We start from the raw sequence: 27,267 nt of genomic DNA on the forward strand, positions 1-27,267 counted from the left end.
CCTGTGGGACAATCCAACCCAGAGAGAGATATACAATTACATGCTAATGAAAGCATACACACCAACTTCAAAAACTTGAATTTAGAATATATTACAAATACTAGTATTCTCAGGACAAGACAATGAAAGGATATAAATAATCAGGATGCTTGTAAAATACAACTATAGATGAGATACATACCTATGGACTGGACATGAGAAAGTGCTGCCATTCCAAAGTAAGTGAATGGTCCACTTTCAAAGGTTAAGTTTTCTTTTCCTATTGTTACTTCCACATGGCCTTCTAATATCAGTGCAAAGTAATCAACAGGTTTCCCCTGTAAATTCAATATATTCCTTATTAAATCACATTTACAGATAAATGCATACTGACTAATAAAGTACATACACTTTACTAAGGGAAATATGAGGCATGACATTATTTACATACAATTTCTGTTCTACTGTCCATCCAGCACAATGACTGCTGAATCTACTATGAAGGGTGTTCACTGGAACACTTGTGCTGAGTGCATTGGAGCATTGTTAATGGGGTGATGAAAGAATGAGGGTACGATGGACTCTGCCTGCACAAGATTGCACTGTGAGTGAAAAGTTAACTTGGAAGAGGCTGTATCACTTGAAGCACAGTCTTGTCAAAGACCTTCTCACTGCAAAGGAGTCCATCATTTCCCTACCAACACATGAAGCACAGTCTTGGAGCTGCAGGGGCTCCTGAAGCAATTGTAATATATAAAAAATAAATGTTAGAGAGGGGTTCTGGAGGAACTGTAATAAATAAAAAATGAATATTGTTTGGACAATATCAGAAACATGGGTCAAGTCCCATGACCAAAGGTGCAATTTTCTTCAAGTTGTGAGCATGACTGAGTTCTGGATTAAACCTTTCATAATCCACATAGCACAGGAAAAATTTGAATCATATGTCTTAAGCCACCCACCTTTCTACATGCAGAAAAAACCTGCATAAGACTTATAAGTACCTGACTTAAACTTTTCAAAGTATGACCAAACTCAAATTGCAAGTGCGACTCCCAGGAGTAAATAAATAATGGAGGCAAGGATGTAACAGACAGAGACAATGGGAGGATAACACTGTTCACAAAGTGTCTGCCATGCTATGTAGGCAACACAACAAAGGGTGAAGCCTATTCTATCTTCCTAACATGCTTTTCATCCAATGAAATACTATGATGTGTATGTGTGCATGTCACCATGGCTGTATAATACATTCATCAAACAGCCATGAGGGAAGTGAATCAAAGGGTTTTGGATAAAAGAGAAAAGAGCTGATATGCCTGTGTTGGGGTGGGAAGGGGCCAGGGTGGTGTGAGTTAGGTGTTGTTTGCTGAAGACATGGTGCTAGTAGCAGATTTGCATTAAAAACTGCAGAAGCTGGTGTCTGAGTTTTAAAGAGTGTGTGAAAGGAGAAAGTTGAGAGTAAATGTGAAGAAAAGAGGTAACTAAGGTTTAGCAGTGAAGAGAGACAGGTAAACTGGAATACACATTTGAATGGAGAAAACTAGAAGGAAGTGGAGTGCTTTTGATACCTAAGAGAGGATATGGCAGCAAACGTATCCACAGAAACTGAAAAGAGCGATAGAGTGGGTGAGTAATCAAAGCGTATGAGAGAGGTGTGGAAATACGAAGAGTGTGGCTGAAAGAACAGAAGAGGGTGGCTGAAAAGGTATGGACACATTGAAAGAATGAGTGAGGAAAGGTTGAAAAAAAAAAGGATAAACATGTTTGAAGTGAAGGGGACAAGGAGAAGGGGAAGACTAAATTGCAGATGGAAGGATTCAGCAAAAAATATCTTGAGTGCTAGAGGACTGAACATGTAGGAGGGTGAACAGCATGAATTTGAATGACAAGGAATACAGGGTTAGGCATGCTGTAAATGGACTGAAACAGGTTTTGTGAAATGGCTGAGGAAACCATAGAAAGGTATGTGGGACCTGGTTGTGGATAGGGGGGTGTGCATTGCATTGCACATGATAGCTAAAGAATGGATGTGAGAATGCAGGAAATGGCAAACAAGTATGAAAAAAAATTCATACATGTAATGGAAATGGCAAATACATTTATATATTTTATCATACTTTGTCGCTGTCTCCTGCGTAAGCGAGGTAGTGCAAGGAAACAGACGAAATAATGGCCCAACCCACCCACACACACATGTATATACATACACATCCAAACACAGCACATATACCTACCTATACATCTCAACATATACATATATATACACACACAGATATATACACACATACACATGTGCATAATTCATACTGTATGCCCTTATTCATTCCCGTTGCCACCCCGCCACACATGAAATGACAGCCCCCTCCCCCCCGCATGTGCGTGAAGTAGCGCTAGGAAAAGACAACAAAGGCCACGTTCGTTCACACTCAGTCTCCAGCTGTCATGTATAACATTAGCACCGAAAGCACAGCTCTCTTTCCACATCCAGACCCCACAAAACTTTCCATGGTTTACCCCAGACAATTCACATGCCCTAGTTCAATCCATTGACAGCACATCGACCCCGGTATACCACATCGTTCCAATTCACTCTTTTCCTTGCACGCCTTTCACCCTCCTGCATGTTCACTCAAAATCTTTCTCACTCCATCTTTCCACCTCCAATTTGGTCTCCCACTTCTCCTCGTTCCCTCCACCTCTGACACATATATCCTGTTTGTCAATCTTTCCTTACTCATTCTCTCCATGTGACCATACCATTTCAAAACACCCTCTTCTGCTCTCTCAACCACACCCTTTTTATTACCCCACATCTCTCTTACCCTTTCATTACTTACTCAATCAAACCACCTCACACCACACATTGTCCTCAAACATCTCATTTCCAGCACATCCACCCTCCTCCACACAACTCTATCTATAGCCCATGCCTCACAACCATATAGCATTGTTGGGACCACTGTTCCTTCAAACATACCCATTTTTGCTTTCCAAGATAACGTTCTCGACTTCCACACATTTTTCAATGCTCCCAGAACTTTCGCCCCCCTCCCCCACCCTATGATTCACTTCCGCTTCCATGGTTCCATCCGCTGCCAAATCCACTTCCAGATATCTAAAACACTTCACTTCCTCCAGTTTTTCTCCATTCAAACTTACCTCCCAATTGACTTGTCCCTCAACCCTACTGTACCTAATAACCTTGCTCTTATTCACATTTATTCTCAGCTTTCTTCTTTCACACACTTTACCAAACCCAATCACCAGCTTCTGCAGTTTCTCACACAAATCAGCCACCAGCGCTGTATCATAGCGAACAACAACTGACTCACTTCCCAAGCTCTCTCATCCACAATAGACAGCATACTTGCCCCTCTCCAAAACTCTTGCATTCACCTCCCTAACAACCCCATCCATAAACAAATCAAACAACCATGGAGACATCACGCACCCCCGCCGCAAACCAACATTCACTGAGAACCAATCCCTTTCCTCTATTCCTACAGGTACACATGCCTTACATCCTCGATAAAAACTCTTCACTGCTTCTAACAACTTACCTCCCACACCATATATTCTTAATACCTTCCACAGAGCATCTCTATCAACTCTATCATATGCCTTCTCCAGATCCATAAATGCTACATACAATTCCATTTGCTTTTCTAACTATTTCTCACATACATTCTTCAAAGCAAACATCTGATCCACACATCCTCTACCACTTCTGAAACCACACTGCTCTTCCCCAATCTGATGCTCTGTACATGCCTTCACCCTCTCAGTCAATACCCTCCAATATAATTTCCCAGGAGTACTCAACAAACTTATACCTCTGTAATTTGAGCACTCACTCTTATCCCCTTTGCCTTTGTACAATGGCATTATGCAAGCATTCTGCCAGTCCTCAGGCAGCTCACCATGAGTCATACATACATTAAATAACCTTACCAACCAGTCAACAATACAGTCACCCCCTTTTTTAATAAATTCCACTGCAATACCCTCCAAACCTGCTGCCTTGCTGGCTTTCATCTTCCGCAAAGCTTTTACTACCTCTTCTCTGTTTACCAAATCATTCTCCCCAACCCTCTCACTTTGCACACCACCTCGACCAAAACACCCTATATCTGCCACTCTATCATCAAACACATTCAACAAACCTTCAAATACTCACTCCATCTCCTTCTCACATCACCACTACTTGTTATCACCTCCCCATTAGCCCCCTTCACTGATGTTCCCATTTGTTCCCTTGTCTTATGCACTTTATTTACCTCCTTCCAAAACATCTTTTTACTCTCCCTAAAATTTAATGATACTCTCTCACCCCAACTCTCATTTGCCCTCTTTTTCGCCTCTTGCACCTTTCTCTTGACCTCCTGGCTCTTTCTTTTATACATCTCCCACTCATTTGCATTATTTCCCTGCAAAAATCATCCAAATGCCTCTCTCTTCTCTTTCACTAATAATTTTACTTCTTCATCCCACCACTCACTACCCTTTCTAATCTGCCCACCTCCCACACTTCTCATGCCACAAGCATCTTTTGCACAAGCCATCACTGCTTCCGTAAATACATGTATGAAAAAATTTAATAAATAAATAAAGGACATTTTATTGAATTCAGGCAACCATTCAGCTGAATATACACAATTCAACAATTACATAACTGGGCAAGTCATATTAGTAACTAGTTAACTAACTGAAAAAGAGCTTAAGATCAAGATGGAGCCGGGTGCTCTACAGAGCACATCTTAAAATTCATAAACTATACATTTAGTGGTGATTCGTTGAACATTACATGATGTAAATTTACATACTGGTTGAACTGCATAAGTATCATGTTGACATAAATTAGGTACTTATAATATCTCAGGCTGCCTACAGGTCAACATGTTGACCTGAACTCTCTTCCTCTAAGCTTGATACTTGGACTATGCGTAATTAGAGCTACTATCTTCACATAAGAGTGTTCCAACAATGAATCTAACTGTGAAGGAAATATACATATTAGATATCTTTATCAGTGAAACTGTGAACCAATAGGTTACTCCAAGAAAATCTCTCAAAAGGCCTATGTCAGACCTGCAGTTGCCTTACTATAAACAACAGGCCATGGCCCTCCAACCACTGGGGTTGTGACCCAGCCACAGAGACTTGATAACATTTTTTTCCAAGGGACAGGGGTGATCACCTGACCAACGTCCATCATCACAATTACCTTGTACCAACTAGTATTCGCTCAAATATAAGGGTTGCCTTATACTATGACTATGGATATCATAAAGCAATCTATAAGCCAGTGCACAACTAAGACAGCAAATAGCATAGTTTCCTATAGTTATGAGCATATCAACTACTGCATCACTGTAATGCAACCAAGGAGAAAATATTCATCTTTTAATATTCATCATCAAATACTTAATATATGCCAACATAGTATCATTGGAGTTCTATAACTATATAACTTTATATGTTCATCATTTCCCTTGTTGGCAAAGTAGTGTCAATAACAGATGAAGACAGCTTCATTCACCCACAATCACTCTCCAGCTGTCATGTATACTATAGAAAAACTAGAATCCCCTAACCAAAACCAAGCACAAGAAATCTTTCCATAGTCTCCCTGACTGCTTCATATGCTCGTTTCAGCCCAATTACAGCACATTTTCCCCCGTACACCACATTGCTCCAATTCACACTTTCCATTGCATGCCTCACACTCTCGTACAAGTTCAAGCCCTGAACCTTTAAGGCACCTTTCACTCTTTCCTTCCACTTCAGCTTTGGTATCCCCTTCTTCCCTTCACTTCTAACATATATATCTTCTGTGGCATTCTATATATAAATATATATATATGATGAATATGGCAAAGCAATTGGACTGGATGGTACTGCACCAGAATTAATTAAGAAAAGAGGTGATGGTGTTTTAGGTTAGATTAGTTTCGAAATACTCAGAAAAGCAAATGGATGTGTATGTAGCATTTATGGATCTGGAGAAGGCATATGATAGAGTTGATAGAGATGCTCTGTGGAAGGTACTAAGAATATATGGTGTGGGAGGCAAGTCGTTAGAAGCAGTGAAAAGTTTTTATCGAGGATGTAAGGCATGTGTACATGTAGGAAGAGAGGAAAGTGATTGGTTCTCAATGAATGTAGGTTTGCGGCAGGGGTGTGTGATGTCTCCATGGTTGTTTAATTTGTTTATGGATGGGGTTGTTAGGGAGGTGAATGCAAGAGTTTTGGAAAGTGGGGCAAGTATGATGTCTGTTGGGGATGAGAGAGCTTGGGAAGCGAGTCAGTTGTTGTTCGCTGATGATACAGCGCTGGTGGCTGATTCATGTGAGAAACTGCAGAAGCTGGTGACTGAGTTTGGTAAAGTGTGTGAAAGAAGAAAGTTAAGAGTAAATGTGAATAAGAGCAAGGTTATTAGGTACAGTAGGGTTGAGGGTCAAGTCAATTGGGAGGTAAGTTTGAATGGAGAAAAACTGAAGGAAGTAAAGTGTTTTAGATATCTGGGAGTGGATCTGGCAGCGGATGGAACCATGGAAGTGGAAGTGAATCATAGGGTGGGTGGGTGGGTGGGGGGGGGCACGAACATCCTGGGAGCCTTGAAGAATGTGTGGAAGTCAAGAACATTATCTCGGAGAGCAAAAATGGCTATGTTTGAAGGAATAGTGGTTCCAACAATGCTGTATGGTTGCGAGGCATGGACTATGGATAGAGTTGTGCGCAGGAGGGTGGATGTGCTGGAAATGAGATGTTTGAGGACAATGTGTGGTGTCAGGTGGTTTGATCGAGTAAGTAATGTAAGGGTAAGAGAGATATGTGGAAATAAAAAGAGTGTGGTTGAGAGTGCAGAAGAGGGTGTTTTGAAATGGTTTGGTCACATGGAGAGAATGAGTGAGGAAAGATTGATCAAGAGGATATATGTGTCGGAGGTGGAGGGAACGAGGAGAAGTGGGAGACCAAATTGGAGGTGGAAAGATGGAGTGAAAAAGATTTTGAGTAATCGGGGCCTGAACATGCAGGAGGGTGAAAGGCGGGCAAGGAATAGAGTGAATTAGATCGATGTGGTATACTGGGGTAGACGTGCTGTCAATGGATTGAATCAGGGCATGTGAAGCGTCTGGGGTAAACCATGGATGTGGAAAGGCAGCTGTGGTTCGGGCATTATTGCATGACAACTAGAGACTGAGTGTAAACGAATGGGGCCTTTGTTGTCTTTTCCTAGTGCTACCTTGCACACATGAGGGGGGAGGGGGATGTTATTCCATGTGTGGCGAGGTGGCAATGGAAATGAATAAAGGCAGGCAGTGTGAATTGTGTGCATGTGTATATATGTATGTGTCTGTATGTGTATATATATGTGTACATTGAGATGTATGGGTATGTACATTTGCGTGTGTGGACGTGTATGTATATACATGTGTATGGGGGTGGGTTGGGCCATTTCTTTCGTCTGTTTCCTTGTGCTACCCCACAAACGCAGGAGACAGCGACAAAGCAAAATAAATAAAAAATATAGTTTTGACTGGGTTTTGCTGGGTTAAGTTAGGTCAGTTTAAGTTGGTTGGGTTGGGGAGGGTTCAATCTAGTTGGGTTAGGCTAAGTTAGGTAAGGAAAGGTTCGACTGGGCTGGGTTGGGTTAATTTAGGTTTGATTAGGTTGGGTTGGGTTGGGTTGGGGAGGGTTTGATTTGGTTGGGTTAGGCTAGGTTAGGTAAGGAAAGGTTTGATTGGGTTGGGTTGGGTTAGGTTAGGTTAGGTTCGGTTCGGTTCGGTTCGGTTCGGTTCAGTTTGGTTCGGTTCGGTTCAGTTCGGTTCAGTTCAGTTCGGTTTGGTTTGGCTAGGTAGGTTAGGTTAGGTTACGTTAGGTTACGTTAGGTTAGGTTAGGTTAGGTTTAGGTTTAAGTTGGGTTGGGTTGGGTTGGGTTGGGTTGGGTTGGGTTGGGTTGGGTTGGATTGGGTTGGATTGAGTTTGGTTGGGTTGGTTTAGGTTAGATTGTCTTCAAGATATTATGCATGGCTATCAAAATTCAGCATTAAAATTCTTTGGTGGAATGCATATTCAACAAAATGTAGGATATACAGTTTTTCCCACTAAGGCTCACAGATGATGGAAAAGATATTATACATAGCTACTAAAATTCAGTAAAAAAAAAAACTTTGGTGGAATGCATGTTCAACAAAATACAGGATATACAATTTCAAATGTCAAGACTAACAGAGGCTACACACCTGTGTATATATATATGTGTGCTGATCAGTCTTAGAAAGCTCCTTGTTGCGTAGCTTAATACTATGAATAACATCTTGATTCAGCAGCTTTTTAACAATCATTTCTGACAGCTGACCTTCCTTGAATGGCTCAATGGCTGAAAAATTTGAAAGTTGCATGATCATTAAAACATCTGAATCTGATAATCAGATTTTAATAGTAAATTTTTCAAATTCTACTATAAAAATGAATATCACAATTAATGTGATTCCACAGCTTGAAGTTATATATCTTTGTTAATTTTCCTTTCGTTGTTATCTATCAATCTATGGGAATACTTCAATACTGCAAAAATTAGATGACTACAATTATAGCAAATTTTTTCCATCTCAAGTTCCTCCAAGCTAGAATACACAGTACACCAATCTAGGTACACAAACTCAGAATACAAATCATAAAACAAATTATAAAAAATACTAAAAATTCTAATAATACAAACATAAGTAAAATACTAAATATCAATATATAATATGATTTAAAATTCAAAAAATACAGTCATCAATACTTTTCTAAATAATCTGGTAATGATAAATGGCTACACTGGAGAACGCTCAGATAATTCTAATTTATTCAGTATCGGACTGTCTATTCAAAATATTTACATTTTATCTTAAATGGACCCAATCGATCATAAGAGGATATGAAGAGAGAATATGTGACAAGCTGCTATAATTGCCATATGGAGTGATCTGTTCGACTCTTTATGTAATGGCTGGTGACCACCGTTCTGGTGTTTCTCTGCTGCACTAAAAAGATTAAAAGATTTATGTTAAACTGCAAAGTAAGTTCTCAAACTAATATGTCAAACTATATTATCATCCCATTCTGAAGGAATGTAATTAAGATATTGTGTAAGTTTTTATGTGGTCTGTTTAACTTTTGTCTAAAAACCAGAACCATTTCTTTAAATGATACAATGGTAAAGCCTCTCTCAAACAAGATGACTGTTTTAATTCATCCACTCCTCTGACTTTTACCATTTCCAGTGTCTTTTAATCTCTCCTCAACTTCAGTATTTCTAAGCATCTAAAAATGCATAGTTTTCTCTCTGATCATCAGTAGGGTTCTACCAAGGCAAGATCTATCAGTGACATCTGGTCATCTCTCTGTAGGACCTCAGTGGATCAAAACCTTTGGATAGTGCGTGACACTATGGCTCGATCTCAATGCATCCCTATACTGCCTTATAAAAATATACATATATGAAGAGGTGAACCAAAACTTTCAAAATATTTTACTTCAGAAGCAAAATTCCCATTACTAGCACTCAGGAAGGCATAAATACCCTGCAAAATAAAGACACTGTAATCTACTGAAAGGAAAGAGAAAAACAAAATAAATGAACATGGATGTCATCTGAAAATTTAGATCAGATGACATCTCACCCATGAACCCATGGACTAAACAGCAATTTATCTGATAGTATGAGATTTGGACAACTAAATGAATCCCTTAACATCTCTGCCTTGTCTGCCACCCCCTCAAAAGCAAATATAACAAAATTGAAAACCACACAAAACAGTGCACTCAAAAAATCAGTTGCTGCCTAGAACCACAAACACTCAACACCTACACAATGAAACACAGACCTTCCCAATATAATCCCACCTCAGCATGCTGAAACTCAATTCTGTGTAGCAACAGCATACCACTTCCACCCAAAACACTCAATAACTAACCATCACCTGTCAAGTAGAAATAAAAAGCTTACCCCTGCCTTACACCTAAGCAACCTTTACTCACACACCCTCCAACTACATTGACAACAACAAGTATAACACTGACAAAATACACACACATTGAAATTATGGAGACTACTGCTGTGGTCATCTTCTTGAGGGAGTTGCAGAAGGGAACAGATGTCCTAGATAAAGATAGACAGACACACTAAACAACTGCCCTCCAACTCAGTCTAAAACTCCACCCCACCAAACTTACATTCATCTGAAGCAAAACTTCCCAGACAAACATCAGCCAAACTTTCATATCTATACTCTGAACATCAACCATCACTACAACACAACAAACACAGTTTCAATATATCCCATTTCCCTTCATGGCCATGGTGCACCTACCATAATGTCCCTTACTACTCAATTGCTCAGCGTTATCCACACATAGATGCACACACATCACTGAACTTTATGACCTTTGTTCCTGGCCAGTGGATGTGGCCAGCTTCCTGAACACTACAAGAGCCTCAGAAAGACATGAGGGAATCCTAGGGCAGAAAGTAAATATATACATTTACTTTTTTCATTCTTGTTTATTGTTTCCAACATTAGAGAATCAACAACAAAAACATAAAAAGAAATGGCCTCAATTGCTCACATCCATGAAGTCAAGTACAAAGAAACCACAACCAGGCATTACAAACTTTTCTGTGGTTTTGTCAGACCAATTCATTGGCTCCAGTTCACTTCACTGAAAGCAAATTGTCCCCTGCATACCACATCACTCTAATTCACATTATCCCCTACATGCTTTTCATCTTCCTGCATGTTCAGGCCCTAAGCACTCAAAACCTTTTTCACTCTTTTGACAAAGAGGATATATGTGTCAGAGGTGGAGGGAACAAGGAGAAGCAGGAGACCAAATTTGGGTGGAAGGATGGAGTGAAAAAGATTTTGAGTGATCGGGGCCTGAACATAAAGGAGGGTGAGAGGCATGCAAGGAATAGAGTGAATTGGAACGATGTGATATTCTGGGGTCGATGTGCTGTCAATGGACTGAACAGGGCATGTGAAGCATCTGGGGTAAACCATGGAAAGGTCTGTGGGACCTGAATGAGGGTAGGAAGCTGTGGTTTTGATGCATTACACATGACAGCTATAGACTGAGTGTGAAAGAATGTGGCCTTTTTGACTGCATTCCTGGTGCTCCCTCACTGAAGCAAGGGATAGCGATGCTGTTTTCCTGTGGGGCGGGGTAGCGACAGGAATGGATGGAGGCAAGCAAGTATGGATATGTGCATGTGTATGTGTGCAATGTCTGCATATGTGTATGTATATGTATGTATATGTTGATATGTTTATGTATGTATATGTGCCTATGTGGGCATTTATGTATGTATATGTATGTATGAGTGGATGGGCCATTCTTCGTCTGTTTCCTGGCACTACCTCGCCGACACAGGAAACAATGATTATGTATAAAAATACTATAACTTCCATCTCCAATGTGATTTCCAACCCTACTTCTTGTTTTCTCAAATTCTAATACATATACCCTGTATGTCAAACTCTCCTCACCCATTCTCAATATATGTCCAAACATTTCAGCATACCCTCTTCAGCTCTCTCATCATTATCATTACACCTGTCTCTTATCCGATCATTTCATACTCAATTAACCCTTAAACATTTTATTTCTAATGCATTCACCCTTTTCCATACAATCTTATCTAGAGCCCATGACTTCCACTCATACAACAACGCTGGGATAACTATACCTTCAAATATACCAATCCTTGTACTTCTAAATAGTAACCTTTCTTTTCACAAATTTGTCAAGGCTCCCACGACCTATGCTCCCTCACCCTCCTTAAGACTCACTTCAGCTCCTATATTTCCCTTTGCTGCCATGTCTACTCCTAGTAATCTAAAACACTTCACTTCCTCAAAGTTTACTCTATTCCAACTCAAAGCCCAATCAACCTGTCTCTTTCCACTGCTTAATTTAACGAACTTGCTTTTATCTTCACATACTCTCTCAACTTTCTCCGTTCAAACACACTCCTGGGCCATGAAGCTAATTTCTGCGTTTCTCACTCAAATCTGCCACTAGCACCATGTCATCAGCAAACAATAATTCACTCACCTCTCAAGCTTCATACCCTTGATAAGACTGGCAACCTGCTCCTCTCTCCAAGACCTTTGCATTCACCTCCATCACCACCCCAGTCATAAAAAGATTAAAAAGCCTTGGTGACATCACACACCTTTTCCTGAGATCCACCTTCACCTGGAACCACTAATCCTTATCTCTTACTACTTACGAATAAGGAGCTCTTGATAAAAAAAACTAGTCACTGCTTCAAACAGCTTTCCTCCTACACCACATTTTCATGGCACCTTCAACAGAGTATCTCTATCAGCCTTATACTATGCTTTCTCTATATCTATAAAAGTCAAATACAAATCCTTTTGTTTCTCTTAATATTTTTCACACACATTTCTTCAATGCAAATACACTGTCCACACACTATCTACCACTCCTGAAGCTACACTGTTTCTCCCAAATTTGAAACTGCATGCCACCACCCTCTTAGTCAATAATCTCTCCCATGTAGCTCTTCAGGTACACTTAACAAACCTATGCCTCTGTAATTTGAAATACTCTTTTGTCCCCCATGCCTTTATACAACAGCACTATGCAGGCACTCTGCCAATCCTCAGGCGCTTACCATATTTACATATAAAATCCAAGCTAACCAATCAACATCGGTTATCTCCATCCTTGAGCAATTCAACTACAACTCCATCCACTCTGGCCAACTTGTCTCATGCATAGCTTCCATCACCTCTTCTTTTTACCAATCCACTAGCAAAGACACTCACCTCAAATACATATCTGACATAAACACAACAAATCTGCCATATTATCATCAAAGACATTCAACAATCCTTCAAAGTATGTTACCACTTCCCCCATTTGCCCCTTCAATTCTCCCATTTGTTTTCTTATCTTTCTTACAGTATTACTCCCCTTCGAAAACAATTTCTTATTCTCCATAAAGTTTGATGATACTCGTTCACCCTAAACCTCTTTCTCAGCCTTTGTGCCATCCTCCTGACAAACTGCTTTCTCTTGTACATCTCCCAATTACCTGCACTCTTTCTCAACAAGTATCCCCACAAATAATGTCCATATAACTCTTTCCTATTTCACTAAACTTCCTCATCCCACGGCTCACTACCCTCTCTCATATGCCCATCTCCCATCTTCCAAATGCCACACACATCTCTCAAACATGTCAGCACTGCTTACCTAAATACCTCCCATTCCTCATCCACTCCCCTAACTTCATTTATTCACACCTTTTGCCATTCTAATTCAGTCTTTATCTCTTCACACAAGCCTCTTTCCCAAGTTCACTTACTTCCACGACTCTTATCCAACCAATATCATCTACTTTTTTCCAAAAGCTTCTACAAACCTTCACCCTCACTTCCACCAAATCATGATCAGAAATACCACCACCTTTCCCTTTTGGCACATTCACATCCAAGAATTTCTCTTTTCCACACCTACAATCTGGTACATAATCCAATCAAGCACATTTACTATCATCCTTACAAACCCATGTATACATATGTATGTCACCTCTTTAAAACAGTAATTCAAAACATCAGTCCCCTTTCAGCACACAATTCCACAAGCTGTTCACCACTGTCATTTACATCATTTTGTACCCTACGCCCCCCAATTATACCCTTAACGGCCACATTTCTCATCACCTATCACTAATACCCAATCCCTTGCATCAAAATTGCTGTCATACTCCTTCACATCTTCTAGGAAGTGAGAAACTAATTGTTCATTGATAATACAGCCCTGGTGGCAGATTCAAATAAGAAATTGCAGAAGCTGGTGTCTGAGTATGGGAGAGTGTGTGACAAGAGAAAGTTGACAGTAAATGTGAATAAAAGCAAGTTGATTTTGTTAGGCTTTGAAGAGGCAAGTTATTTGGAGTGCAAATTAGAATAGAGAGAACTTGGATGTAGTGGGATATTTCAGATATCTGGGAGCGGTTATGGCTACAAATGGAACTATGGTAACTGAAGTGAGCCTAAGGGGAGCTTGAGGGGATAAAGGTCTTGAGCATACTGAGGAATGTATGGAAAGATAGAGCACTGTCTTTAAGGGAAAAGATGCATATGTTTGATGGTACAATAGCCCCTTTGGTGCTATGGGGATCTGAGGCTTGGGCCTAAGACAAAAATGCAAAGGGAAGAGTGAATGTGTTGGAAATGAAATGTATGAGGATATTATGTGGTGTTAGAAGGGTTGATCAAATGAGAACTGATATGGTAAGAGAGAGCTGTGATAGTAAGAAAAGTATGTACAAAAGCTGAAAAGGTGTGCTGAAATAGTTTGAAAACGTTGAGTGGATATCAGAAGAAAGTACAAAGAAAATGGGGAATCATGAAAGAGGTGGAAGGGTGGAGTGAAAAATACTATGAATGTATGGGGGTCTGAACATGCAAGCGGGTATGAGGCAAGGGATGGAGCAAATTAGAATGATATGGTATACAGGGGACAATGTGCTGTTAATGGGATGACTCAGGGCAAATGAGGCAGTTGGGGAAAACCATGGAAAGGTCTGTGGGGCCTAGTTGTGGATATGGAGCTCTGGTTTCAGTGCACTGCACATGACAGACAAAGATTGGAAAGGAGGAAATGAAGCCATTTCTTCATCTGTTCCTGGCACAACCTGTATAATGTTTGCAATGGCAAACTTGTTTGTGGAATGGGGGGTGAAGAATCACCTCAAGGCAAAGATGAGTGAATCAAGAATTTTCATCATATGCACTCTGGCTGCAGTGAACAGATAATATACTGCTGTGATGCATCCACAACAACCATAGTTAATGAATTAGAGGAACAAAAGTTACGTGAAGATGAAAGAACACTTATATTCATTTGTCCAGTTACAAATATTCTATATTTTCAATAAGGAGTACACATTGTAATCTGAAGACACAACTGGTATCTGAGGCTTGCATTTGATCCACCTTCTACTGAAGAAAAAATAGAAATCAAAATAACTTATCAAAAGGGTATTTCAAAAATTTAACAAACTTAAATCAACTCACAATGATGCGCTACCTGGCACACATGAGGGGGAGGGGGATGTTATTCAATGTGTGGCGAGGTGGTGATGGGAATGAATAAAGGCAGACAGTGTGAATTGTGTGCATGTGCATATATTTATGTGTCTGTGTGTGTATATATATGTGTACATTGAGATGTATGAGTATGTATATTTGCGTGTGTGGAGGTGTATGTATATACATTGGTTCTCAGTGAATGTAGGTTTGTGGCAGGGGTGTGTGATGTCTCCATGGTTGTTTAATTTGTTTATGGATGGGGTTGTTAGGGAGGTGAATGCAAGAGTTTTGGAAAGAGGGGCAAGTATGAAGTCTGTTGGGGATGAGAGAGCTTGGGAAGTGAGTCAGTTGTTGTTCGCTGATGATACAGCACTGGTGCCTGATTCATGTGAGAAACTGCAGAAGCTGGTGACTGAGTTTGGTAAAGTGTGTGAAAGAAGAAAAATGAGAGTAAATGTGAATAAGAGCAAGGTTATTAGGTACAGTAGGGTTGAGGGTCAAGTCAACTGGGGGGTAAGTTTGAATGGAGAAAAACTGGAGGAAGTAAAGTGTTTTAGATATCTGGGAGTGGATCTGGCAGCGGATGGAACCATGGAAGCGGAAGTGAATCATAGGGTGGGGGAGGGGGCGAAAATCTTGGGAGCCTTGAAGAATGTGGGGAAGTTGAGAACATTTTCTCCGAAAGCAAAAATGGCTATGTTTGAAGGAATAGTGGTTCCAACAATGTTGTACGGTTGCGAGGAGAGGGCTATGGATAGAGTTGTGCGCAGGAGGGTGGATGTGCTGGAAATGAGATGTTTAAGGACAATATGTGGTGTGAGGTGGTTTGATCGAATAAGTAATGTAAGGGTAAGAGAGATGTGTGGAAATAAAAAGAGCGTGGTTGAGAAAGCAGAAGAGGGTGTTTTGAAATGGTTTGGGCACATGGAGAGAATGAGTGAGGAAAGATTGACAAAGAGGATATATGTGTCGGAGGTGGAGGGAACGACAAGTGGGAGACCAAATTGGAGGTGGAAAGATGGAGTGAAAAAGATTTTGAGTGATCGGGGCCTGAACATGCAGGAGGGTGAAAGGCGGGCAAGGAATAGAGTGAATTGGATCGCTGTGGTATACTGGGGTCGATGTGCTGTCAATGGATTGAATCACGGCATGTGAAGCATCTGGGGTAAACCATGGAAAGTTGTGTGGGGCCTGGATGTGGAAAGGGAGCTGTGGTTTCGGGCATTATTGCATGACAGCTAGAGACTGAGTGTAAATGAATGGGGCCTTTGTTGTCTTTTCCTAGCGCTACCTCACACACATGAGGGGGGAGGGGAATGTTATTCCATGTGTGGCGAGGTGGCGTTGGGAATGAATAAAGGCAGACAGTGTGAATTGTGTGCATGTGCATATATGTATGTGTCTGTGTGTGTATATATATGTGTAAATTGAGATGTATGGGTATGTATATTTGCATGTGTGGACGTGTATGTATATACATGTGTATGGGGGTGGGTTGGGCCATTTCTTTTGTCTGTTTCCTTGCGCTACCTCGCAAACGCGGGAGACAGCGACAAAGCAAAATAAAATATAAATAACATCAACTCACAAAGATGATCATGTGACTATTACATTCTTAATGCTAAAGAGACTGAAAATTTCTGAAAATCTGCTAATCATATCAAGATATTCTGTACATAAGACTAAGGTTATGTACACTGCCAGTTTGAGTTAACCTACGAAGTTACACATATAACTTACATGTGCGCAAATACTGCAGAGCTGCCACTTGCATCTGGGGAGAGATTTGTACACGCTTATGATTTGTTTGGTTGCCTGGATGAGAGAACTCCGTAAAGTCTGGTCGCCCAATAAGCTGGCGACGACGCTTGCTGCGATTGTCAGCTAAAAGATAATAATAATGAAAATTTTCACACAGTACCCACTTACCTTTCCCACTTTAACAAAGAACCATCAAGAAAAGATAACTAAGCCTTACAGAAAAAAATCTTCCCTTCTGTTTCTATTTTCAGAAAAATACAATAAAGAAGGGGAGAATTTCCCTACCATGCCCCTAATCTCCTTTATGTAGCTCCAAGATCCTCACATATACCTTGCTCACCACCATTAACCCTTAACATCCATATTGTTCTCTGTACCCTAAATATTCTAGTTTTTAAACCTTACAAATGTTTTTTCAGCCTTACAGAATGATAAACAACATAATCCTTAATCTTGTAATACCCACTATAGGGATACTGCTTTACTGCTATCAGGGATAAGAGTAGACAGTGTTGCTTTTATGTCTGTGAGTCAGTTATTGTTTGCTGATGACACAACACTAATGGCAGATTCAAACGAGAAACTGCAGATGTTGGTGACTGAGTTTGGGAAAAAATATGTAAAAGGAGGACATTGAGAGTAAAAGTAAATAAAAGCAAGATTATATGGTTTCACAGAGCCAAGGAACAGGTTGATTGGGGGTTTGAGTTTGAACTGAGAAAATCTAGAGGAACTGAAATATTCTAGATAATTGGGAGTGGACATGGCAGCAAATGGAACCATGGAAGTGGAGGTGAGTCACAAGGTGGGTGAGGGAGTGAGGGTTCTGGGAGCATTGAAGAATATGTGGAAAGAGAGGCTATGTGGAAGGGTGAAAATGGGTATGTCTGAAGGTAAAGTAGTCCTATGAAGCTGTGAGGATGTGAGGCATGGGTTATAGATGAGGATGTGAGGAGGAGGGTGGATGTGTTGGAAAGAAAATGTATGAGGTAAATATGTGGTGTGAGGTGGTTTGATTGAGTAAGTAATACAAGAGTAAGAGAGAGGTGTGGTAATAACTTGGTTGAGAGGGTGTGCTAAAATGATTTGGACAAATGGAGAAAATGAATGGGGAGAGGCTGACAAGAGAAAATGTGTCAGAAAGCAGGGAAAAAGGAAAAGGGGGAGACCAAATTGGAGATGAGAGGATGGAGAATAAATATATTTTGAGTGCTAGGGGCCTGAGCATATAGGAGGATCAAACTCAGCATGGGATAGAGAAAACTGGAGTGATGTGGTATACAGGGGTAGACATGCTGTGAATGAAATGAACCACAGCATATGAAGTGGCCTGGGGAAACCACAGAAAGGTCTATGGGCCCTAGCTGTGGATGAGTAGCTGTATTTTCGTTGCATTACATATAAAAGCTAGAAAATGGTTGTGGGGAACTGACTCATGCCTTCATCTGCTCATGGCACTACCTCGCTAATGTAGGAAAGGTCAAACAAGTATCAAAGAAAAAGATGATCATATGAACAATTAAATAAACACACACACAAAAAAAAGTAGAATTATACTACATGAGAAAAGGATAACAATTCACATCAAACTAAGAGACAGCAGCAGAAGACAATAAGTGTCTCTGTGACACAATTCCAAGAAACTGAGAGACCTAAGCAGCCAAAAGCAGCAAGTTCAGAGACATCAGTGTGATGGCTGTCACTGATTAGCTAAAAGAGAACCCATCAGCCAAGCAAACTTTACAGATCCAAGGATCAACCAAAACTGAGCTTCCTCATCAATGTTCAGAGGATAGAAACGATCCAGACCAAGATGCTCCTCAAAGGATATCCAAATGCTCAAGGGACAGGCCACAGGGAGGAGGAAAGGAAAACAATTTAACTGTCCTGAGAATTATGAATTATATATATTCTGTGGAAGGTATTAAGAATATATGGTGTGGGAGGCAAGTTGTTAGAAGCAGTGAAAAGTTTTTATCGAGGATGTAAGGCATGTGTACGTGTAGGAAGACAGGAAAGTGATTGGTTCTCAGTGAATGTAGTTTGTGGCAGGGGTGTGTGATGTCTCCATGGTTGTTAAATTTGTTTATGGATGGGGTTGTTAGGGAGGTGAATGCAAGAGTTTTGGAAAGAGGGGCAAGTATGAAGTCTGTTGGGGATGAGAGAGCTTGGGAAGTGAGTCAGTTGTTGTTCGCTGATGATACAGCGCTGGTGGCTGATTCATGTGAGAAACTGCAGAAGCTGGTGACTGAGTTTGGTAAAGTGTGTGAAAGAAGAAAGTTAAGAGTAAATGTGAATAAGAGCAAGGTTATTAGGTACAGTAGGGTTGAGGGTCAAGTCAATTGGAGATAAACTGGAGGAAGTAAAGTGTTTTAGGTATGTGGGAGTGGATTTGGCAACGGATGGAACCATGGAAGCAGAAGTGAATCATAGGGTGGGGGAGGGGCGAAAATCCTGGGAGCCTTGAAGAATGTGGGGAAGTTGAGAACATTTTCTCCGAAAGCAAAAATGGCTATGTTTGAAGGAATAGTGGTTCCAACAATGTTGTACGGTTGCGAGGAGAGGGCTATGGATAGAGTTGTGCGCAGGAGGGTGGATGTGCTGGAAATGAGATGTTTAAGGACAATATGTGGTGTGAGGTGGTTTGATCGAATAAGTAATGTAAGGGTAAGAGAGATGTGTGGAAATAAAAAGAGCGTGGTTGAGAGAGCAGAAGAGGGTGTTTTGAAATGGTTTGGGCACATGGAGAGAATGAGTGAGGAAAGATTGACAAAGAGGATATATGTGTCGGAGGTGGAGGGAACGACAAGTGGGAGACCAAATTGGAGGTGGAAAGATGGAGTGAAAAAGATTTTGAGTGATCGGGGCCTGAACATGCAGGAGGGTGAAAGGCGGGCAAGGAATAGAGTGAATTGGATCGCTGTGGTATACTGGGGTCGATGTGCTGTCAATGGATTGAATCACGGCATGTGAAGCATCTGGGGTAAACCATGGAAAGTTGTGTGGGGCCTGGATGTGGAAAGGGAGCTGTGGTTTCGGGCATTATTGCATGACAGCTAGAGACTGAGTGTAAATGAATGGGGCCTTTGTTGTCTTTTCCTAGCGCTACCTCACACACATGAGGGGGGAGGGGAATGTTATTCCATGTGTGGCGAGGTGGCGTTGGGAATGAATAAAGGCAGACAGTGTGAATTGTGTGCATGTGCATATATGTATGTGTCTGTGTGTGTATATATATGTGTAAATTGAGATGTATGGGTATGTATATTTGCATGTGTGGACGTGTATGTATATACATGTGTATGGGGGTGGGTTGGGCCATTTCTTTTGTCTGTTTCCTTGCGCTACCTCGCAAACGCGGGAGACAGCGACAAAGCAAAATAAAATATAAATAACATCAACTCACAAAGATGATCATGTGACTATTACATTCTTAATGCTAAAGAGACTGAAAATTTCTGAAAATCTGCTAATCATATCAAGATATTCTGTACATAAGACTAAGGTTATGTACACTGCCAGTTTGAGTTAACCTACGAAGTTACACATATAACTTACATGTGCGCAAATACTGCAGAGCTGCCACTTGCATCTGGGGAGAGATTTGTACACGCTTATGATTTGTTTGGTTGCCTGGATGAGAGAACTCCGTAAAGTCTGGTCGCCCAATAAGCTGGCGACGACGCTTGCTGCGATTGTCAGCTAAAAGATAATAATAATGAAAATTTTCACACAGTACCCACTTACCTTTCCCACTTTAACAAAGAACCATCAAGAAAAGATAACTAAGCCTTACAGAAAAAAATCTTCCCTTCTGTTTCTATTTTCAGAAAAATACAATAAAGAAGGGGAGAATTTCCCTACCATGCCCCTAATCTCCTTTATGTAGCTCCAAGATCCTCACATATACCTTGCTCACCACCATTAACCCTTAACATCCATATTGTTCTCTGTACCCTAAATATTCTAGTTTTTAAACCTTACAAATGTTTTTTCAGCCTTACAGAATGATAAACAACATAATCCTTAATCTTGTAATACCCACTATAGGGATACTGCTTTACTGCTATCAGGGATAAGAGTAGACAGTGTTGCTTTTATGTCTGTGAGTCAGTTATTGTTTGCTGATGACACAACACTAATGGCAGATTCAAACGAGAAACTGCAGATGTTGGTGACTGAGTTTGGGAAAAAATATGTAAAAGGAGGACATTGAGAGTAAAAGTAAATAAAAGCAAGATTATATGGTTTCACAGAGCCAAGGAACAGGTTGATTGGGGGTTTGAGTTTGAACTGAGAAAATCTAGAGGAACTGAAATATTCTAGATAATTGGGAGTGGACATGGCAGCAAATGGAACCATGGAAGTGGAGGTGAGTCACAAGGTGGGTGAGGGAGTGAGGGTTCTGGGAGCATTGAAGAATATGTGGAAAGAGAGGCTATGTGGAAGGGTGAAAATGGGTATGTCTGAAGGTAAAGTAGTCCTATGAAGCTGTGAGGATGTGAGGCATGGGTTATAGATGAGGATGTGAGGAGGAGGGTGGATGTGTTGGAAAGAAAATGTATGAGGTAAATATGTGGTGTGAGGTGGTTTGATTGAGTAAGTAATACAAGAGTAAGAGAGAGGTGTGGTAATAACTTGGTTGAGAGGGTGTGCTAAAATGATTTGGACAAATGGAGAAAATGAATGGGGAGAGGCTGACAAGAGAAAATGTGTCAGAAAAGCAGGGAAAAAGGAAAAGGGGGAGACCAAATTGGAGATGAGAGGATGGAGAATAAATATATTTTGAGTGCTAGGGGCCTGAGCATATAGGAGGATCAAACTCAAGCATGGGATAGAGAAAACTGGAGTGATGTGGTATACAGGGGTAGACATGCTGTGAATGAAATGAACCACAGCATATGAAGTGGCCTGGGGAAACCACAGAAAGGTCTATGGGCCCTAGCTGTGGATGAGTAGCTGTATTTTCGTTGCATTACATATAAAAGCTAGAAAATGGTTGTGGGGAACTGACTCATGCCTTCATCTGCTCATGGCACTACCTCGCTAATGTAGGAAAGGTCAAACAAGTATCAAAGAAAAAGATGATCATATGAACAATTAAATAAACACACACACAAAAAAAAGTAGAATTATACTACATGAGAAAAGGATAACAATTCACATCAAACTAAGAGACAGCAGCAGAAGACAATAAGTGTCTCTGTGACACAATTCCAAGAAACTGAGAGACCTAAGCAGCCAAAAGCAGCAAGTTCAGAGACATCAGTGTGATGGCTGTCACTGATTAGCTAAAAGAGAACCCATCAGCCAAGCAAAACTTTACAGATCCAAGGATCAACCAAAACTGAGCTTCCTCATCAATGTTCAGAGGATAGAAACGATCCAGACCAAGATGCTCCTCAAAGGATATCCAAATGCTCAAGGGACAGGCCACAGGGAGGAGGAAAGGAAAACAATTTAACTGTCCTGAGAATTATGAATTATATATATTCTGTGGAAGGTATTAAGAATATATGGTGTGGGAGGCAAGTTGTTAGAAGCAGTGAAAAGTTTTTATCGAGGATGTAAGGCATGTGTACGTGTAGGAAGACAGGAAAGTGATTGGTTCTCAGTGAATGTAGTTTGTGGCAGGGGTGTGTGATGTCTCCATGGTTGTTAAATTTGTTTATGGATGGGGTTGTTAGGGAGGTGAATGCAAGAGTTTTGGAAAGAGGGGCAAGTATGAAGTCTGTTGGGGATGAGAGAGCTTGGGAAGTGAGTCAGTTGTTGTTCGCTGATGATACAGCGCTGGTGGCTGATTCATGTGAGAAACTGCAGAAGCTGGTGACTGAGTTTGGTAAAGTGTGTGAAAGAAGAAAGTTAAGAGTAAATGTGAATAAGAGCAAGGTTATTAGGTACAGTAGGGTTGAGGGTCAAGTCAATTGGGAGGTAAGTTTGAATGGAGATAAACTGGAGGAAGTAAAGTGTTTTAGATATGTGGGAGTGGATCTGGCAGCGGATGGAACCATGGAAGCAGAAGTGAATCATAGGGTGGGGGAGGGGCGAAAATCCTGGGAGCCTTGAAGAATGTGTGGAAGTCAAGAACATTATCTCGGAAAGCAAAAATGGGTATGTTTGAAGGAATAGTGGTTCCAACAATGTTGTATGGTTGCGAGGCGTGGGCTATGGATAGAGTTGTGCGCAGGAGGGTGGATGTGCTGGAAATGAGATGTTTGAGGACAATGTGTGGTGTGAGGTGGTTTGATCGAGTAAGTAATGTAAGGGTAAGAGAGATGTGTGGAAATAAAAACAGCGTGGTTGAGAGAGCAGAAGAGGGTGTTTTGAAATGTTTGGGCACATGGAGAGAATGAGTGAGGAAAGATTGACAAAGAGGATATATGTGTCGGAGGTGGAGGGAACGAGGAGAAGTGGGAGACCAAAGTGGAGGTGGAAAGATGGAGTGAAAAAGATTTTGTGTGATCGGGGCCTGAACATGCAGGAGGGTGAAAGGAGGGCAAGGAATAGAGTGAATTGGATCGATGTGGTATACCGGGGTTGACGTGCTGTCAGTGGATTGAACCAGGGCATGTGAAGCGTCTGGGGTAAACCATGGAAAGTTGTGTGGGGCCTGGATGTGGAAAGGGAGCTGTGGTTTCGGGCATTATTGCATGACAGCTAGAGACTGAGTGTGAACGAATGGAGCCTTTGTTGTCTTTTCCTAGTGCTACCTCGCACACATGAGGGGGGAGGGGGATGGTATTCCATGTGTGGCGAGGTGGCGATGGGAATGAATAAAGGCAAACAGTGTGAACTGTGTGCATGGGTATATATGTATGTGTCTGTGTGTCTATATATATGTGTACATTGAGATGTATAGGTATGTATATTTGCGTATGTGGACGTGTATGTATATACATTGTGTATGGGGGTGGGTTGGGCCATTTCTTTCGTCTGTTTCCTTGCGCTACCTCGCAAACACGGGAGACAGCGACAAAGCAAAATAATAATAATAAAAAATAAAATACATTCTGCCTGTATTTTCATAGAAGCTCATGTTTCATCTTAATATGCTGGACCTGGGTTTGAGACTGGGTGTGAAACTAAATGGCCTTATATGTATATCTGATTTATACTTATTATATGGAAACACAGTTAACAATAATGGTATTGATCATAAGGTAGCTGCTAAAAAAGTACCATGAACTTTCAGTGCCATTCTTAAAACGCTTATCACAACAGTGTTCAAATTTTTGATCATTTTTTCATATAAATATGGTAAAAAAGAAAAATCATGGATGGAAGAAGACATGGTAATACAACAAGAGAAATGGATGATAAAGCAAAAAATACATGAAAGTGGAAAAAGAGTATAAAGGAAAGTATCAGTTGATAAAATTAGAAATATGATAAAAAAAAAGAAAAATAACAAGAAAAGAGAGAAGAGCTCATAATTATAATGTGAGAAAGGGTTAGGACAATTCTTCCTTTTCTTTCTGAAACAACTTCATAACTAACATATATGTAAATTTTTCTATTCATCTCTTACATCTCTAAGGCACAGTATCTACATATTCCCATTCATTTTCAAAGGTGACATAAAACTTACATTTCAGTACTCTGTCATCTCTCCTTTGGCCTTGATTACCATCTGCAGGTGTCCAGGCATGGAATTGGCAAGGTTCCTGAAGTATTTTAGGTCCATGTTTTGGGTACATATGGTCTTGATCTCCTGAACGAGATGAGGCATTGATGGGATGTTGCAGGAAGCAGCCATCTGATTGTGCATTCAGAGCATCCAGTGTGCCTAAAAATCTGAAGTGTACCTACATTTTCTTGCTCCCAGGTGAGAATTCTGGCTTTCTCCACCTTAGATAGGTAAGAGCCAACCATTTTGAAGCACAAGTGGAAAAAATAGTGCCCAAAAGCAAAATTCCCAAAATGAGGTTGTAGCAAGGAAGAATAGAGAAGGAAAACCTTTCTCTCAAGATACCCTAAGGCACAATGAGGCAGGTTCCTGGTGATCACAAAATTGGAAACACTAGCCTGAGTGATCATATGTATTTTAATTTCACCCTTACAGCATCATATGTTTGCACCAACAATATACCTTAGCTGTCACCTTTGAAAATATATGGGAGTGGTAAATATTCTTTGTGGACACTGTACATGGGTGAAAAAGAAGAGGGAATGAAATACCTAAAGAAAAATCAAAGTAATTGGATGATAAAACTGCATAAAGTAAGGGACAACTATTTCTACGTAAATAGGATATGAAGTCCTGGATAACAAGGAAACAAGCTGTTGGTGTTGTGAAACTGGTAATTTGATCTTCCCTCTCATGAAGCAATATTATCATTACTAAATATCAAAGCAACTTTATATTACCAAATTTAACCAAGTTTGAAACTTACTAAACACATCTGTTTCATCCACAATTTCTTCCTGGATAAGCTCTTCAATCACATCTTCCAGAGTGACCAAGCCCAAGACCTCATAAAATGGATCACAATCACCTTCATTGTTAACTCGCTGAACAAAGGCCATGTGGCCCTTCGCACCTACAGGAATATTCCAGTATTAAATCCAGAAACAAGTTATTTGATCATCATAATAATATCTATTTCTAATATCCCTCCTAGAACTGTCATTTTTTTTCTTGTGCCTCAAATACACAGACAATCCAATGACACAATCCAAAAAAAAAAACTTTCTTTCCATCTCTAGCACAACGCAAATCACAAAGTTCCTTTATCCCAAAGGACTGAGGACTAGGAAAGCTACCAATATATCTCTTGCGTGTCATAAGAGGTATCAAATAGGGGAAGGTGAGCAGAGGGGATGGAAACCCTTCCCTCACTGAATAATCACTTTCCAAGAACAGGAAGAGAAGAAAGAGCCAAAAGGATTTCTCCTTAGACTGAGGTGTCTGAATGTATGTGGATGTAACCAGGATGAGTAGAACAAAGAGATAAGTACTATTTCTGATGAGAAGAACCTAGTTGTTATCTGTGTCATAAGAGGTATTAAAGAGGGGAAGTTGAGCAGAGGGGATGGAAACCCTTCCCTCACTGAATAATCACTTTAAAAAAAAAACGGGAAGAGAAGAAAGAAAACATGAAGAGAAGAAAGAGCCGAAAGGATTTCTCCTTAGACTGAGGTGTTTGAATGTATGTGGATGTAACCAGGATGAGTAGAACAAAGAGATAAGTACTATTTCTGATGAGAGGAACCTAGTTGTTATCTGAGTAAAACTAAACTGAAGGGGAAGAGGATAGATTGGTTTGGGAACTTTCAAGGGAAAATGTCCAGGTTAGTGTTTAGGTAAGCGTAATGGAAAAGGTGTATAACTCTGCTGAAGATGGAGCTGTAAGACCATGCTAGTTAAAAAGTATGAGTTCAAGGCTGACTACAGGAGCTGGGCAATTGCTAGTGCTTATGTGGCACTAATGTGCTCTGTTGTTCTCCTCACACTATTGACCTCTTTCCAAAACATCAGCATGCCTGTCACTTGCCCCCTTTTTCAATCCCTGCACCTTCCTCTCGACATCCTCCCATTTCCTCTTGTACATCTAATCATTCACACTCCTTTCTTGTTGGTAATGTCAATATGCCTCTATTTTCTCCTTCAAAAGCAACTTTTCTTCCTCCTCCTAACACTCACTACCCTTTCCCACAAGACCATACCCAAACTTACATATGTCATACTTCTCTCACTCAGTTAAGTTCTGCTTCCCTTCATGCCTTCCATTCCTCATCCATTCCCCTTGGTTAGCTTACTTTCATCCAGTCTCTCATGGTATAAGCTTCTTTTCCAAGGTCACAGACATGCACCAACCTCCTGCCTATTTTCACTTGCACCTCCATAAATATGGGATCAGACATCCTACCAGCTGCCCTTCTGAGCACATTAACATTCAAGAGTCTCTTCTTAGCATGCCTGTCAATTAGTACATATTCCAGTAATGCCACTAACCATTAACCCTTTCATCCAGGCACATTTATGTATGTTCCTTTTTCAAACTGGGCTTTCATCACCAGTCCTTTTTCAGCACAAAACCCTATGAACTGTTCACAATTTTCATTCACCCTTGGTATCCCATGTCCACCAACAATAACCTCAACTGCCACATCATTCAATCTAGCATTCAAATCTCCTATCACTATTACTCAACAACTAGCATTAAAACTGCTAACACAATCACTCAACTCCAAAAACAGTAGCCTCTCTTCTCACGACTCTTACTATTCAATGCACAAGCACTAATAATCACCTACCTACTCCTAGCTTCACTTTCACCCACGCCAATCTTGAACTCACTTTCTTGCACTCTTTCGTGTATTCCCACATCTCCTTTTTCATCAACAGTGTCTCCCTCTTCTTTGCCCTTGCCCTCAAATTAACCCCAAACATTAGGACATTCCC

General features: G+C 40.6%; 1 protein-coding gene across 1 annotated transcript in view; it reads right to left on the minus strand.

The window, feature by feature from the left end:
• The window catches only part of uex (metal transporter uex), a 244,164-nt gene that overhangs the window by 82,195 nt on the left and 134,702 nt on the right, over positions 1–27,267 (minus strand). The window contains exons 9-12 of the mRNA XM_071656143.1: positions 25,256–25,402; positions 20,421–20,564; positions 8,229–8,365; positions 182–317 (exon numbers count right to left, since the gene is read on the minus strand). Coding sequence (XP_071512244.1) covers positions 182–317; positions 8,229–8,365; positions 20,421–20,564; positions 25,256–25,402 — 564 coding nt within the window. The remainder of the gene's footprint in view (positions 1–181; positions 318–8,228; positions 8,366–20,420; positions 20,565–25,255; positions 25,403–27,267) is intronic.

Source organism: Panulirus ornatus, chromosome 62 (assembly GCF_036320965.1).
Source record: "Panulirus ornatus isolate Po-2019 chromosome 62, ASM3632096v1, whole genome shotgun sequence".
NCBI classification, from domain to species: Eukaryota; Metazoa; Arthropoda; class Malacostraca; order Decapoda; family Palinuridae; genus Panulirus; species Panulirus ornatus.